The sequence below is a fragment of the Danio rerio genome, chromosome 15 (genome assembly GCF_049306965.1).
Source record: "Danio rerio strain Tuebingen ecotype United States chromosome 15, GRCz12tu, whole genome shotgun sequence".
Lineage (NCBI taxonomy): Eukaryota > Metazoa > Chordata > Actinopteri > Cypriniformes > Danionidae > Danio > Danio rerio.
The window spans coordinates 23,097,190-23,115,106 of record NC_133190.1 but is presented as its reverse complement, the minus strand read 5'-3'; the positions used below and the strand labels follow the sequence as shown (position 1 = coordinate 23,115,106).

Here is a 17,917-nt window from a genome sequence, read left to right as displayed (position 1 = left end):
ACTCATCTGATGACAAATCTAATGTGCTGTAATGGCTAATCCCGCTAATCTGCCTTTTCCAGTTCACAAGAGTAGCCAACTTTTAGCCAGGAAGTCAGCATGGACCAAAGAGCTAAATATGCTAGGAATACCAGGAGACGGATCCATCGGTCCATTCATTACATGAGGGAAGACAAAATTTTGACTGGTGGAGATCAATGATGTTTTCTTCACTAATGGATGAGCTCCATTATATTGATTAGATTAGATTCACTGCAGTACAATTGATCTGTTTTGTAACAATCATCAGCTCCACCGAAGACGATAATTTCGTCATTCAGCTGAGGGAAGATATTTAATTGTTGATTCGTTTTGCAGAAGTCGCCAATTATGAATCTAACTCAATTCAGCTAAAGACAATAGTGCACTTATTAGGTTATTTAGAGTCAGTTCAATGCTGATTCAGTTCTGTTCAATACAACTGTTGATGTCAATCATGAAAGAAGTTCAATTCATCTGTAAAGCAACTCTTCTGAAGACGCATCATCAGTTGGCTATGTTGGAAAGCAGAAAGTAAACAATGGCAGTGATCTGAATGAAACTTGTTTATTGTGCTGATTACTGCTGCTGGAAATGAGCAATTATTGTCATGTTTTGGCTTGTACTAATCAGTCAGAAAAAAATAAACATTCAGAATAACAAATAAAGCAGAATAAATGTAATTTGTCAAAATATTGGTCTTTTCCTGCTTCTGAAGTCATTCGTTATGTGATTTAGCAGCTTTTTCTGTGGTTTAGACAGCATAAATTAGCAGAAAAAAATGTATTCAATAGTGACAATCCATGCTGTTGTTTTCATCTGAGTATCAACAAAATGGTTGTACATATGGCTAACTGACGAAATGACACTCTATGGTGTCATTATACAGCTAAACTGATTATTTTAAAAAAATAAGAAGAAAAATATTATTGAACACTAAATGTCTTTTTAGCACACAAAAAACAAGTCAAAGTGTCATTTTGTTGCAAGGAAAAATTGTTAGTGCATTTTTTTTTTATCTTACCGGCTGCACGAGTACGTTGTTCTTCCCGTACAGTAAGTGAACACGTGAGTTTTGGTGCAGAGATTCAACATACTCTCTCGCTGAGGCTGCAAACTTATCCTCAGACATGCTTCCTGAGGACTGACGCTTTCGAATCTAAGAAAACAAAGAGAGGTATGAGGTACTGTATAGTCAGTTTAACAGTACAAAATTATAAATATACATATTTTGATGGTCTCCCTTAAAAACTCTGCTGACTAATGAGTAAACACTCATTATTAGAGAGGTAGTAGACTATTAGAGCTAATAATCTTACGTACTTACAAAGTAGGTAGAATATCTGTTGAAGGACCACCAAAATAAAGTGTAAGAAGATTTATTTTTATTAATTTACATTATTCAGTATATAAAGTAGCCTATTTCTAATGTTTTTTAACATTTACTAAGTAATTTTAACAGAAAAATTTATTTTGACATTTTTTGTTGCACAGAATGTAAATTGCATGAGTATATGTCACATCATTACATTTTAATATCACAAAAGGCCTATACATACACCCAAACTTAGACCCTCTCTCATCAGAAAGGTGGTAGAAAAGTGGAAAATAGGAGATGAATTTAACATCAGGTTTAAATAGTAATGTGTCTTAATTACCTTCACCTACCTCCACTTACTTACCTTGTCTTCCAATCAGCCAAAATTCACTAATACATGCACTGAGCCTTAAAATGACCATCAAAATGATCAAATACAAAAATACTGCACTTCATTTCATTAAGTTTACTTACATTTCATTTATTTCAATTATTTAGTACAAAAAGTAGCACTACTACATTAGTTTAGGTCACAATTAACGGTATTACCAAACAATTAACTTACATTACTATCTTAATAAACTACTAATTTGCTGTTTGTTATATTCAGTAATTTAGAATTTAAGTTAAAATTTTGGATAGGATTAGGGATGCAGAATAAATTCATATTTTATAACTACTAATGTACACTACTATAATATTATAACTACTAATATACTATAATACAGAACACTGAGCACCAAAACAGGCAGACACAGAAACGGGTTCCTCCCTCAGGCAATCCATCTCATGAACACTTGATTATAATTGAGGAACAAACACTATTCCATACATATACACCTATTTATTTACCAACATAAAAAGCTAACATTTTGATTTACACATAATATAGCTATACAGTATATACACTATTGCATGTACAGGGTGGGCCATTTATATGGATACACCTTAATAAAATGGAAATGGTTGGTGATATTAACGTCCTGTTTGTGACACATTAGTATTTGTGAGGGGGCAAACTTTTCAAGACGGGTGGTGACCATGGTGGCCATTTTGAAGTCGGCCATCTTGGACCCAACTTTTGTTTTTTTAATAGGAAGAGGGTCATTTGACATATCAAACTTATTGGGAATTTCACAAGAAAAACAATGGTGTGGTTTTAACGTAACTTTATTCTTTCATTAGTTATTTACAAGTTTCTGACCACTTATAAAATGTGTTCAATGTGCAGTTAAAACCACACCATTGTTTTTCCTGTGAAATTCCCAATAAGTTTGATGCGTCAAATGACCCCCTTCCTATTAAAAAAACAAAAGTTGAGTCCAAGATGGCCGACTTCAAAATGGCCACCATGGTCACCACCCATCTTGAAAAGTTTTCCCCTCACATATACTAATGTGCCACAACCAGGACATTAATATCACCAACCACTCCCATTTTATTAAGGTGTATCCATATAAATGGCCCACCCTGTAGTATCTTTGTATAGTATAGTATATAGTATAGTGTCTTCGTCCTCATTCTGTTGCACTGTGGATACTTCTGTCACAAAAACAAATACCTAGTTTGTAGAGTAAACATACATGCAGGTGGTAATAAAGTTCTTACTGATATCTTATTAATAGGGAGGTAAAAAGCAGGTAACTGTGACCTAAATGAAAGTGTGACCAGAGTAGCCTTTATTTAATATATTTCACTGCTTTATCATTTATTCATATTTTCTCACCCCCAGTGCAGGTCTGCGGCCGGGCGACACCTCCTGGCCTCTGTGGGCTCCATGGATTCGATGTCTCTGGACCAGCTCATTGGCTGATGGGTCAGTCCAAAAATGATCTGATGTCTTCAGCTTTGTGTATTCCAGTGCGCAAGGTCCAACTATAAATGAGGGGGAAAAAAATTCCCACAAAGCAAATTGTAATGTGATTAAAAGGGAATTAAAGCTGTAAATAAAAAGGTGTCAGAGAAAATGCTGAATAACAATCAATAGCAAACTCCTTTTGTATCTTTTTACATTGGACATGGTCAATCTACAGTGATCAATAAATCTCCATTAGCTGTATTATGCGAAGTGTTTTAAGCATCAGATGGACTCACCTAGCAGTGCCGCCAGTATGGGTCCAAACACAGAGTCGTGCATGAGAGCCTCCCTTTCATAATACTTACTACAGGCACACACAAAGAGCAAACACACACAAAGTATGTATGTCAATAACCTGAGAGCTCTATTAAAGGCTGAGTAAATAACCCATTATGTCATGAGCTCCACATGATGGTCCAAACAATCACCATGGACAAAAATAATGCAATTCGAGCCTTAATGTTGGGAAATTTTATCATGTGAATAGGAAAGATGAGCAATTCCTGTTACGTATGTAGTCGCTATTACTTAGCGAAAATAAAAAGATAATGTCCAAATGTCTACGCTATGGCTGCTAACTGGTTTGTTTGTTAAAAACAATTCATGTTGAACAGCACTCTCCAATCAAACACAAAATGGAAAGAGCTCAGAGAGTAGAATACAAAAACAAGATGACAAACATTAAAGCAGAAATCATCAAATATACTGATAAATTAACATTAAAATAACATTTTGTTTAAAAAACAATTACAATGAAAACTTAAAAGTGAAAACTAAATGCGAGACACAAAACACAAAAATATAAATATACCATTATATTACCTATCCATAATTGCACACTCTTGTACAAATGTAACGTGTATAATTACAAGATTGGCTTTCCTTTATTTCTTTTTTCTCTCTTTCTTGAAGAGACGGTGTAAACTCAACATTCATAAATGTAAGTGGCACGTCACGATTTTGCCAAGTACAATGCAATCATAAATTAACATCTATGTTGATCCTGGAACATCATTTTTCTTGGAAAATGTAATCCATACCTATCCCCTACCCCTAAACCCAACCATAACTGTTAATTATTTCCAAAATTAGAGGGGAATAATAGTGCATAAACCTAACCGTAAGCCTTAACATAATTGGTAAACGTATGCCTTAATTCTGATTGGTTGGAATGTTGTTCCAGAATTAACATAGATGTTAATCCAGAAACATGTCTTCCTTGGTGAAATCTGGTTGGTGATTGTAAGTGTACCTAAGTTAGCCCAAGGGTTAATTTTCACTAAAAATGCCTTATTTATAGTTGTTATTAGGTATGACATGAAAGAATAGCATCAGTAGTTTACAGAATAAAACAAAAATAAATACTCATTACATTTAGATTTTTCTAGTGTACAATGATAAATCATAAATCTAGCAAAGGCAAACTATATATATGAGATTTTTGATGAGAAGTAGTTCTTCTGACCTTACAAACTCACAATTATTGGTGAAAAAGACCAACTGCTTTTGTCTGTAATGTCTTGTCTTAAACGTGTGAATCTACCATTACAACATTATAATGTTAGGTACAAAAAACATATATGTTGAGAATTACTAAAGAGTACAGTGTTTTTAAACTATAATCTTGCAATGTGAATTACACTTCAATTGAAATGCAGCCAGAACAGCGGCCAGTTACCTTGCATTATCCACAATATACTGCACAATCTTGTCCAAGACTTTCTCAAAGAGGGCAGTGCGGACCCATATGTGCTTGATAGCCTGTGCGGAGAGTGGCTGAGGGGCCCGTCCGGTAGAGGAACCCTGCCTCCTGAGGGACTCCTGTCCTGTGCTCTGGGTTCTCCTGGAGGAAACCATCAATATCAATCACATTAACAAGAGTCAACATAACAAAATACTCTCAAAACATGATCAAACAGAACATTATTTATTTATTCTCCTTAAAAAATACATGGATTTGATTTTTTTGTTTTGTTTAATATTTTAGACTTGCTTTGACTAGGCCTCTCATTCTGCCCTTACATTATATTTGTCCTCACATAACCTTCTAAAAATGCCACACTTCATTTGTCTGGCCTTATGAAATAAGTGCGAGACACAAAAGGCATCATGACTGTGCCTGTCAGCAGGTGTTTCGAAGTGTTTGCCAGTCTATATCCTTCTCAATGCAGCCTCTCAACAGGATGAGATGCTCATCTACAGCAGTGCAGCGACAGACATAAAGCCACTCAAACCTGCCAGGTCATTCAGTCATGAACACAACACACACACACACATAATCAAACATAGAGCAAGTGTAGCCCCATCTCAGAGAATTACAACTGATAAAACTCTCAGAGTGACACCACAGCCAGAACATTAGGAGCATTTGTCATTTGCAACTCAAAACATCAACAACAGCTTGTTCTTCTTATTCTGAAGAGCACTTTTGGACAAAATCACTGTAGAAATAACAGCAATGAAAATTTGTGGTTCACTAATGGTCACCAAGGGTTGCTTGGGTGTCTTAAGTTTTAGCTTTTGGAAATCTAGCTTCATTTTTAAAGTGTCAACACTGAGCAACAAATGCTAACTTAATGTATATTTATAACTGATTAGGGACAAGTACGAACAACGATTATTCTGCCTGTTAACTTTTGCAACCAAGAATTATATGATGTCATGGATCAATAAAAAAACCCTTTCATGAAGGGATGAGATTCAATCATTCAAGAGACTATTCCCCTGGAATATTTAACATGTCTGCCACAACGGATACATTTATTCGCACTTGGTCACGATATTTGGACAATATAAACCTTGCCGTATGTGACATTTTACAACTCAGAATGACATAATGTGCTTATGTACATTCATTCATGTGTGTTGGTTTGTATGGTTTGTAGCACAAAGGTTTATGGCTTTTGCCATGTGTATATTTCTGTATTTGCAGTTTTGTTTTTGTGTCAGGCATTCTTGTTGTGTTTGCAGTTTTATTTTGTGTATGTACATGGAAAAAATAAAATAAAAACATGTTTAAAAAAGTGTTTATTGTGAGTTTAAGTTCAACATTTTCAAGAAAAGTTTAAATGAATGAGAAGATAGTCATTTCCTGCTGAAGTTAGAAATATATACTTTACACATTCTCCATTTGTGGCATCAGTTATGCGTGTGCGTGAGTAAACACAATGTGCCAACACTGAGCGATACTTGCACCCATTATCATGAATGAAATGAAAATGAAGGAGAAGAGAGTTGTTTTCTGCTGAAATTGAGCAGAAACTGAAACATTCATTCTCCCTGCTTGTAATGCAAATGAGAAAAGTAAGTAATCACATAAATAAATACACCAAAAAATAAAATGGTGCAATTGCGTTCATATTAGAAGAGACCCATTCCAGAGTAGACGGACGGACTCGGGTATGGTGAACATGTGCGCACCAAAGATCCGAAAACTGTTCACACAAGCAAAACAAACTGAACTCTACATTATCTGACTAAAGTCTTGTCGCCTATCTAAATGTTGGAAACATCAAATAATACCTTGACTTCTGGTTGATCATTTGGTATCAGAAATGGCTTATACGACAGGCAAAGGCCTCTAGATTAAACTAATTTTACCTAAAAAAAAATATGATTATGCCTTGGTTTTTAATAATTTAAGTAGGACAGTAACTTCTCACTTTGTTTGGACAAAAGTCTTGTCACTTAACAGAAATAATGTACAGTATAGAATATAAAGTCATGGTGCAGTGGAAAAAGAATTAATATTGTGTATGACTCCCATGAGCTTGGAGAACTGCATCCATACATCTCTACAATGACTCAAATCACTTATTATTAAAGTCATCTGGAATGGCAAAGAAAGTGTTCTTGCAGGACTCCCAGACTTCATCAAGATTCTTTGGATTCATCTGCAATGCTTCCTCCTTCATCTTACCCCAGTCATGCTCAATAATGTTCATTTCTGGTGACTGGGCTGGCCAATCCTGGAGCACCTTGACCTTTTTTGCTTGCAGGAACTTTGATGTGGGGGCTGACATATGAGGAGTGCTATCCTGCTGAAGAATTTGCCCTCTCTTGTGGTTTGTAATGTAATGGGCAGCACAAATGTTTGATACCTCAGGATGTTGATGTTGCCATCCACTCTGCAGATCTCTTGCACACCTCCATACTGAATGTAACCCCAAACCATGATTTTTTCACTTTACACATTGGGTCCATGCAGGTTCCAATAGGTTTTTTGCAGTATTTGTGATGATTGGGATGCAATTCAGCAGATGATTCAGAGGACAAATCTACCTTCTGCCACATTTCCAAATGATCAACTAGAAGTCAAGTTATTATTTGTTGCTCTTTCAACAAGTTAGTCGAAAGTGACAAAATAAAACTTTTAGAGTCTAATCTAGACTTTAAAAAGCATATTCTTAATAATCCAAAACATTTGAATTTTGTGTTTAACAATTGCATACTTTTCAGTCATCACTGATTGTTGTCAATGAAAGCAAGACACCAGCTCTAGGGTGACACACAGTTGCTGCTGCATTCAGAGAAATCACAAAAGATCCAAGAAAAAAAAAATCTTGCTTTAGGGTACTGTCAAGTTAGTGTGAAAGACTGAAAAGAGATGTTCATAAAAACAGTGGCACCAAGGAAAACAATGAGAGAGTAAAAAAAGACATAGTGGAGATCAGCACGTTTGAGGAAAGTTTCTAGTTATTTGAACTTAAAATGGGCCTGTTATGCTAATTTTGTTTTGGAGGTCACATTATAAAGGTTTACGCATCCATTCAATGTCAAAATAACACTTCAAACTTCCTCGTAAAATCCTATCCAGTATCAACTCTTTTCTCAGTGTCCGAAATGGTTCATTCAGAGATCAGGTTTCTTTAAACTCTGCTTTTCAACCGTTTATACTGCTCTGATTGGTCAGATTCTCCATTCTATAGTAACTGGCATAATTAATTTAGAAATTGCAGGAAAATATTTAGTCAGCGGTCTCAAAATCTAGAGATAGACTTTCTTAAAAAAATAGATGCATAGTTTGTGAAGACACCTATGCACCCACATTTAGGTTAAACAGTAAAACATTACTGTAAGTGCAATCATTCATGGTCATTCATTTATTGGTGCAGGAATGCAAACTTGTTACCATTGGATGTCTTAAAGAATCACATATCTGCTGAAATATCCAAATAAGTTTGATTCATAAATTAGAAGCAATTGAATTATATATTTGGTTCACTGAAGCATGTATTTGTATTAGACAAATCAAGATTACAGAAAAAACTTCTAACCTCACTAAAAGTACAATATAATTGGCATACTGGCTACAACTACAGTGTTTGAGGGTCAATGTAGCCAATACATTGTCACAAATTTAAAGCTATTCTAAATAGGGTTGTGCAGAAAGTAAGACTGGAATTACTGACGTCTCCTTCAAAGCAGTTCAGAATTGGCTCTTTCTTCAGTGAGACAATAACTCCAGTTAGTCATTGTGAGCTCTGTTTGGAGGCTGTGGAGTGCTGGGAAGACTGCTGTAATGTTGAGTGCACAGATGAGGGAGTCCATCATGGGCGTAAGCCAATAACAGCCCACAGCCATCAATCTCCCTCCAGCCCGGACATCACGGTACAGCACAGCTGCAGGCGCACCACAGATGGATGAGTCTGCTGTCTCTGCCACTGCGCCCTCATCTTCTCTGATTTACATATGCATTGATCCTATAACGGCCTACTATTTACACTATGTGAGCGTTGGCCACAGCGATGGACATTCAGAATAAACAAACAAATAAATCTCTGCACCTGAGATGAGCTATGCAGATGCTATGGAGATGAAACTGTGCATTTCTGCTCCAAGAGCAATAATGCTGGACACCCGGCACTTCTGCTGAGGCCCATTAATAAAGATGAAGGGAGAAGAGCTTCTGTAATCAATCCACAAATAGCACATACAGTATATTTGTATAGGGATTACTTACTTACTCCCAGGGATGTTTACATCGAAGTTGATTTTTAGCCGCACCATGTTGGTGTTCTGTAACATCTAATGTTCACGAGGATCAGGACATACTCATACACTACAGACAATTTAGCTCACCTAATTTACGTATAATGCATGTCTTTGAAGTGTGGGGGGAACCGGAGCACCCGAAGGAAACTGATGCCAACACGTTGAAAACATGCAAACTCAACACAGATATGCCAACTGACTCAGCTGGGGCTCGAACAAGTGACCTTCTGCTGTGAGGCGACAACACTACCCACTGTGCCACTGTGCCACCCCTGTATAGGGATTAGATACACTAAATATCTAAGGGTTGTTTATGAAGCGACAAAGAAAGGTCTGGTTGGCAGGACTAACAGCTGCAAAAAAGATAATTGCGCAAAGATGGCTTGCTCCTCATTCTTTATTTATTCGGCAGTGGCTATTTCAGATTTATGATATAGTATTGTTAGAACTTTCAACAGCCCGAATAAATAAATCTAGAGCCTCAACTCTTGATGCATGGAAAGCAGCTGCAGACAAACTGCCAGAAAGACTCATGGATAATAGAAATCAATGTGCAACAACCTGAATCTTTAAATCCCTGATACTTAAAGTCTGTGTGGTTTTTTACTTACTTTTGTTAGTGTATTACTATGTGTGTATGTATGTAGGTATGTGTGTACGGACATGTATATGTATGAGCAGATTTATATACATGTATGTATATGTGTTTTATTTTCTATAATATTATAGACTGTACATATTCCCTGTATTTATCATGTGTGTGTTTAAGATATGTGTATCTTGTGTTTATGTATATATTTTCTGTAAGTTATTTGTCTTGATTGCAATGCTATTTGTGGGATGGCATGGACTTTGGCACCGCTGGGAGATGGGGTGGGTGTTTTTTTGTTTATGGTTAATTGTTGTTTATGACAACATTTATATGGTTTTGCTTTGTATTTTGTTTAAGTAATATGACGCGATTAGCATATTGCAACCTTTGCAGAGATGACTAAAACCCCAATATGCTTCAGAGGAAGAAAAAAAAGGACCAAAATCAAGCCAAAGTGAAACTTGTTTCATGAGTTTGTAACCAGCTTGCCAAAGCAAACTTTTACTTTGCATAGTAAACATATTTGAGCTTCCATTTGTCTGATATGAGGATGCAACTGGTAGGTGTGGCTCTAAGGCTTCACCTTATTATAAGAATCTCCAGTTCATTTAGTATGTTCAGTTGGTAAGGATCCAATATCCATGAGTAAAAACTAACACTGAAAACTTTATTTATTATGTATTCGTCTGAGGCCCCAGAATAAGCATGTTTGTACATTACATTTTAGTGAATTTCACAGTTTTAATCTACTGTACTTATGTATAGAGTACATTCAGGACTTTTCAAAAATACCAAATGTTTTACTATGAACACTTCTTCTCCTCTTTAAAACTAGCTGACATTCATTTAATGACCTAGTTTAGTATAACATTCTTATGTGTGTATGATAACATTATGTATTTATCGTTATAATCTCAAAAAGTGTTTGTCATAAATCAACATCTCTGGAATTATTATGGGGTTTCAAATCAAAATATGACTTTCTGTTATGAAACATGGCCTTGATTTTATACACTGTAGTGGACATCGATAAAAAATGAACAGAAAATAAATGATATTTCATTAGTCCTACAATATAAAATAATTTTTTTCTTTATTTTATGTAGCCACAAAAATTCATTAACATGCCATTTAAATACAGTGTATAGATATATTGCATGCAATGGAAAAACCTTCTTCCACATTCTGTTATTTCATTCATAACATAGCTGAGACTAATCTTTAAACAAAGGTTTAAAAAATTTTGAAACCTAAAATAAACATGACGATTAAAACTAAAAATCTATTGATTTTGTCTATTAATGTCACTATTCAAACCAATAAAAAAGGCGTCTGCTACAATAGACACTGAATAACATTTGAACAAAATATAATTCTTCAAAACTGATCATTTTTCATTTCTTATGCTCCACGTAAAGACATGAAAAATCAATAGGTCTCACAAGAATATAATCAAATTTAGTATGATCATTAATTATGTTATACAAGTGAATAGGTACGGTTAAAAAAAAAACATTGTTTAATGTTAACATAAATAAATCAGTTTAACAATGCATTTTATTTTACAAAAGCCTTCTGCTGTAGGTAGGCTAAATAAAATCACAACTTACATGACAGCAATAAATTATATGAATGAACCAATAAAGTATACATGTGTCTGGAATGCATTATTACAATAAACAGATGTGTATCTGCTTTTTTAAAGCTGTGTTTCAGCTCTGAAAGGCAGTGGTATAGGCATTCAATAACCAGCGAGCATCTAGTTGCTTTAGTGATGGTGACACCATGGTGTTGCTGTGGCAATGCGAGTTACACTGTGCCTGTCAGTGTGTGTGTGTTCAGTGGAGGAGGGGTATTAAATGGACAGGCAGGGAGCACCGCACAACATGTGACTCCACATTAATTCTGCAAATACGTGTCTGTGAGTGTGTTTGAGCAGCTACTGTATGAACACAACAAAGTGGTTTTGACTAATCCCTGACCACAACCGAGATGTTGAGCCACCTGGAGATTGTTGCTATTAGACCAGAGCGGTTGACTCTTGAGTGGCACATTGGCCATGTGGCTCTGCTAATGGAGAGTTAATGGGGAAATAAGGAGCTGACCGAAGCCCTGCAGCATCCGCCCAAACCATCCCTCATTTACAGTGCCGCAGAGCCAGTCCTCTGTGTAAAGCCTGACAAAACAAAGCAGATCATGCCTCTCCACACACCAGATGTGATCTGCTTCCTGCTTTCATCATGAGCTGCTTATCAGTCATAAAGCACTGCTGATATCGCTAATTTGATCAGTTGCAGTTTATGGCTTTCTGTGTCTTTTAGTATCTGCTCTTAGAGTTAATAAGCAGAATGAGTGACTGCTGAAAGCCATTTTTAGCACAAAAAGGATTTCTTGTATCGCCGTTTAAAATGCAAAACATATCTTTATAGTGATATGTTGACATTGAGCTAAACAAATGGTATAAACTTGGATTTTGTTATCTTTATTCATAGCAAGGACGATGAATAGAATCATAAATAATAAAGTTTCAATATCTGTTTCAGTCCTGTGAAAAAGGGATGTTCACACCACAGCACAGCAACACAACCACAGCAATACAAAAAGAAGTACATACAGTTGAAGGCAAAATTCTTAGGGCTTCTGGTTAATTGTCATCACATAAAAAAATTGCCACATTTAAGATCTGATTTCTTTAAAAAAAACTGTCATCTTCACTGCCTGGTCAAGATACAATATAAAGCCTGTATCAGACCAAACAATAAGCACTGCATTTCTATAATTCTATTTTTCTGCACCATGTCTTTAAAATATGGAAATTAATGGAAATTAATTTTACCCCAGTATTTTAAATGGAGTTTTTAGCCTGCTGCCTATGTGGGCACTAGCATTTACACGGTCTTTCATCTCTTTTTTAAGCTTTAACAACCAAATGGATGCTAAATTCCATTTAACTGATTACATTTGAATTACATTACAACATTGATGCTGTAAAATAATCATTATGAAATTGAAAATAGTCAGGTGAACCTTTCACCCGAAGTTCATCACTGCCTGAAAAACATTAGCTGTGAAAATTAGTTTGAGTGGACAGCTCAGACAACTTGCAGAAAAGTAAAAACCTTATCACATAGAATCCAATAAAATCATAAATTGTGGATCAGGATGGGGCCAAGACAAAGTCTCTCTCTGATCCCCCAGGCCTTGCATTGGTTGTGGAAATTCCAAATTGAACCATAGCATACGATTACAACTGGCTTACAATGAAAAGTCAGAAAAATCATCAACCAGCAGAGCCTGGGAATGAAAAAATAAATTAATTTTAAAAAGCATAAATTGTGGATTGGGGTGGGGCCAAGTCAAAGTCTCTCTCTGATCCCCTGGGCTCTGCAATGGTTGCAGAAATTCCAAATTGAACCAAAACAAACAACTACAATTGGCTTAAAATGAAAATTTGGGGAAATCATCAACCAGCAGAACCTGGGAATTTAAAAAAAAATGAATTAATCAATCAAAATAATCATAAATCTTGATTTATTTCCCCACAAAATTATGACATGATCTTTTTGCCATATTGCCCACCCCTACTTGTACCCAATCAAAAATGTGTCCAAATTTGAAGAAACTCTTAAATTTAGAGCATGACATAACTGCATGTGAACTGGAAGAATAAAGATGTTTTGCTAAAGCTTAAGTTTGCTAAAAAAAAAAAAAAAAAAAAAAAAAAAAAAAGCTATTTGTGTACAATGCGAGGTCATACCTGGTGATTTCAGCCTGCTGCTGCAGCTGTTCTTGAACCTTGCGGCAGATCTCGCTCACTGTGGTGTTAACTTTGCCGATCTTAGTGAAGAGGGCAGCAATTTTATCACTGCGGAGGAATCCTGCCGCTCTCCTTTTCAGCAGGTGGCTTAAGCAAGCCTCGATGGAGCCTGCAGGAACATAAAAGGAGGAGTTTATAAGATCAAACAAAAATGCTGGATACACTTAAGCAATTACCATCTTATTATTTCCAACTGCTTTGTGAATTTCTTTAATAACAACCATTTGTTCTCACGCGTCAAGTTTTCAATTCCATTTCTTTACCAGGGGGCTTTGCTATCGATGAACTGGCATGATGCAAGGGAAAATCTTATTGCAGGAGTAATTGCGTTCAGCTTGATACTCGTTTTCCTTTTGTGAGGTAAACAGCCATGACGGGAGTCGCAATTGCAACCGGGAATGAGATTTACCACCAGTTCCTGGAGCACAGCTAAATATTTTACTAAGGCAGAGTCAAGGCGAACTACCTGTTACCATGCCTGCTTCTTCTGGGACTCAGTTGCCTCAAGCGCTCCGTGCTCACTTCCAAAACAAATAAACATCACCAACAGTTCCCCAGTCCCCTTATCTCACCGATGAAAGATGGAGAGGATGCTCATATTGGTGCAAAAGGGGCGGCTAATGCGTTCGTCTATCTTTTTTGACAAGTAGCCAAGTTCTCGTGCGACATAAATCAAATCGCACGACTCGAGGAGGCCCGCTCAGCAAATGAAATCAAAATTATCTTTTTACACAATAGCAATGAAAGGCCTGTCGTCAGATTTGCATCTGCCGTGACAGCCGAGTAAAGTCTACCTGTCGACTCACAGCATGATTGATGCTATCAATATCTCAGCAGAATTGAGGCCCTGCTACATAATCGACTGCATTTGTGAAAGCAATCAGATGTTTATGGCCGTAATAGCACTTTTATTGCTTTGGTTTGTGCCACCGGGGGCAGCAGCTTAAGCATTCTCATCTTCAAGTTTTACTCTTTAAGAGTCTGTTTCATACATTTAGATGGCTAAAGCCACATTTATGAATGGGAAATGCATGCAAACTGACTCTCAAGAAAGGGTCAAAAATATATTGTAGAAACTACATGTCAGAAAGATTTTCTTTCTTTTTAGAATGTTTTTTTTTAAGCAATTTTTAAATAAATGGATCAGAAATGACAATAAACACATGAATATGTGTTATATTCAGTGTTGGGAAACTTTAAAGTTATGCATTACAATGCTAAGTTTCTTCTCAAAAAATGTAACTAGTTGCATTACTTGCTTTTTCTGGTAAGAAATGTGTTACGCTACATTTGAGTTACTTTTGCTTTACTTTAATTTACCTTTACTGAGGCTTGATCTCTTTCAGAACTTGCAGGTGTTTTTCTTGTTTGTTTGTCTGTTTGTTTGTTTTTTTGAGAAACTCTGCAATTAACAACATACTAAACCTTCATTTACTTTAAAAACACACATCAAAAACTAATAATTTAGGAATTTTTTTTAGCCCAGAGCTATACATGTCGTATATTCAGACTAATGAACCTTTAAAGCAATGGGTTTGCTACTTTTGCACTTTTTGTCTTATGAAGTAAAATCATTGTGCATTGAGACAATCCCCTTTGCATTTCTTCAAGGTGTTCATAATAATTTGGATAATTCCATCGCAGAAATGTAGTGTCTATCATCTTGGTTTCTGTTTGTTCCTGCATTCTCTTATTAAGTGTGGGATTTATTATTACGAATTTCGTTTTAATTCTGCAATTCATTTTTTTAAAGATAATTGTTTAAAGGTGCGGTATGTAAGTTTGACAACTAGTGGTTGAACTAGATATTGCACTCCTGGATCAAAACACACGCAAATGCAGGTTGCCAGATTGACGTAAGTGTACCTGAATATCGAGCCTAAAAGGCTGATTTGAACCACTTTTTAATTAAATGGCACAAGATAGAATTAATTAAATGGCACGCGATAGAAGAATTTTTTTAAACAAATTTTTTTGTCCTAATCAACAACTGATATGTTACGATTGACCGGGTGAGTGAAGGCAAAAAGTGTCACAGAAGCCGCTGGTGAAAGTGAAGTGATTTATTTTACACAAAGTGAAGACAAAAATCCAGCATGATATGTCTATTTTACTATCAGCTTCAATTTCTCACAGGTAAACAACAGGGTAAACACTGATCACCCCAGGTGCACCTCATGTGCTTTATTCAGTGTGAAAGGCTAATAATGTGAGTTTGAATGGCATTTTACATGACATTTATTGCCATACTACTAAAGGTAGCAGCAGATCTTGAAAATAAAATAAACCATGTGAAATTGAACTTTGGAACTGTGACTCAGTGCAAGCCAAATTACAAAACAAATATCAATCATTTAGCATGTACATATAATAATGTTAAAGAGGTTTAATGTGTATTAATTAGATGATAAACCGTACCATTTCATGAGTAAGTGCATATTCCGTTCTTCTGAACGGCTGTATTTTAAGTTTCTGTCGTGTTTGTCTAGTGCAAACAGCCAAATTGCTTATCACTGCATATCTCATCATGTAGCATGTTGTAAGGGCATGCTGTTACAATGTAACCTGCTCACCTAATGTTTACATTTGTAATATTTACTTATTTGATAAACTAATAACCTAATGTGGAACTCTGAATCTGTGTCTCATTTCGAAGTCTGTTACTGTCCACCGAAGGTCATATTTTGGTCGCTGACACATGCTTTAAGAGCCTTTCTGACTAAATGGATCAAATACACGTTCTTCCAGCAAGGCAACCCGGGGTTCTGAAATCAAATTGGCTAAACTAGTATTTGGGTGGGTTAAAATAGCCAAAACAAAGACAGCTTTCCGGGCACGGAAAGCACAGTTTCAAAGCAGAATATTTGACTTCAGCGTTATTTTTCAGATAAACAAGAATGCTGACTTAGCATGTTTCTTAAATATTTGCAAACATATTATGGTATTTTTATGCTTTAGAAGAGTCAAAAACTTACAAACAGCACCTTTGAACTAAAAAGCAACTCACATTATATATATATATATATATATATATATATATATATATATATATATATATATATATATATATATATATATATATATATATATATATATATATTAAAAACAACTAGTATTTTAATAAAGTAATGCGTTACTTTTCTTGTTAATATTATTACTTAACTTGCATTACTTGTAATTTCTTATCCACAACACTGGTTTATATGTGTTATGCGTTATAAATGTGGCATTTCTTTACTTATTTATTCAACAAATAATATCACTTGAGCACCAAATCAATATGTTAAGATTTTAAGAAGATAACATTTCATATCTTCCAAATTAATTAATTTATTTTTTTCGGAAAATGTGAATGCAAATCATGGTTAATCAAACAAATATTGATTCCTTACCTTGTCAGTGTTTTAAACATTGGTGTTGTGTTGCTTAAAAATGATTAAAATCAAGTATTGCGCTATTTTATGCAGAATAAACATTTTTCTATATGACATTGTTACTTACAATTCACAAGAAATGTCCATAAATAGTTCACGGAGTAAAAGTGCTACATAATTGACATTTTTAAAAGCAAACAGATGTTTATGGCGGTAATAGCTCTTTTATAGCTCAGTCGGTGCCACCGGGGGCAGCGGCTTAAGCATTCTCATCTTGTTTTATACATTTAGCCAGTTAAACTGCACATGCATGAATAGGAAATCCATGCAAACTGGAGATCAACACCCAAGAAAGGGCCAAGAAAGACAACAACATTGGTTTTCATTGAGCTGTAGAACCCAACGATGCAGAAAGAAACCTGATCAACAAGCTGCAAATATGTTGCTAATCTACACCACTAATTTCACACTATACAACAAGATGAATCATCTAAGTGGCTGCTGAGTGCTTTCCCCTTGAGAACTCAGCACGATTACTGTCCTCTCCCAAAAGAGGCTCTGATTTAAACAGTAAAGCCCTGAGAGGATCTCTGAGGACTGGCACTTCCTGTGTTTCTTGGTTCTATCATCCAGAGAGCAACAAATGTGCAGACAAAGCGCCGTGCAGTTGAGAAGTGAGCTGAACACTCCTGAAGATGCATTTACATAATCTCTCTGTGCTTTTGCTGCAGCGCACGTCTTCCTGTATGCTTCCATACACCCACAATATTCTGTTCTCACGCTCGGTCCGATGTATTCAACAGTATCATGCAGAAAATAATGCACATAACCAATCTGCCAGTTGTTGTTGTTTTTTTTTTTACAACTTTAGATGGTTTAAAGTTAAATTTTAACTATTTAAGTAGTCACTAATAGCTTGTAACAGTAAAAGTTAATATATACAAAC

General features: G+C 35.7%; 1 protein-coding gene across 3 annotated transcripts in view; it reads right to left on the bottom strand.

Moving 5' to 3' along the window:
• The window catches only part of sgsm2 (small G protein signaling modulator 2), a 110,214-nt gene that overhangs the window by 38,046 nt on the left and 54,251 nt on the right, over positions 1-17,917 (bottom strand). For all 3 annotated transcript variants that reach the window (XM_068213709.2, XM_021466398.3, XM_021466399.3), the window contains exons 3-7: positions 13,538-13,706; positions 4,873-5,037; positions 3,431-3,498; positions 3,063-3,211; positions 1,043-1,177 (exon numbers count right to left, since the gene is read on the bottom strand). In XM_068213709.2, coding sequence (XP_068069810.1) covers positions 1,043-1,177; positions 3,063-3,211; positions 3,431-3,498; positions 4,873-5,037; positions 13,538-13,706 — 686 coding nt within the window. The remainder of the gene's footprint in view (positions 1-1,042; positions 1,178-3,062; positions 3,212-3,430; positions 3,499-4,872; positions 5,038-13,537; positions 13,707-17,917) is intronic.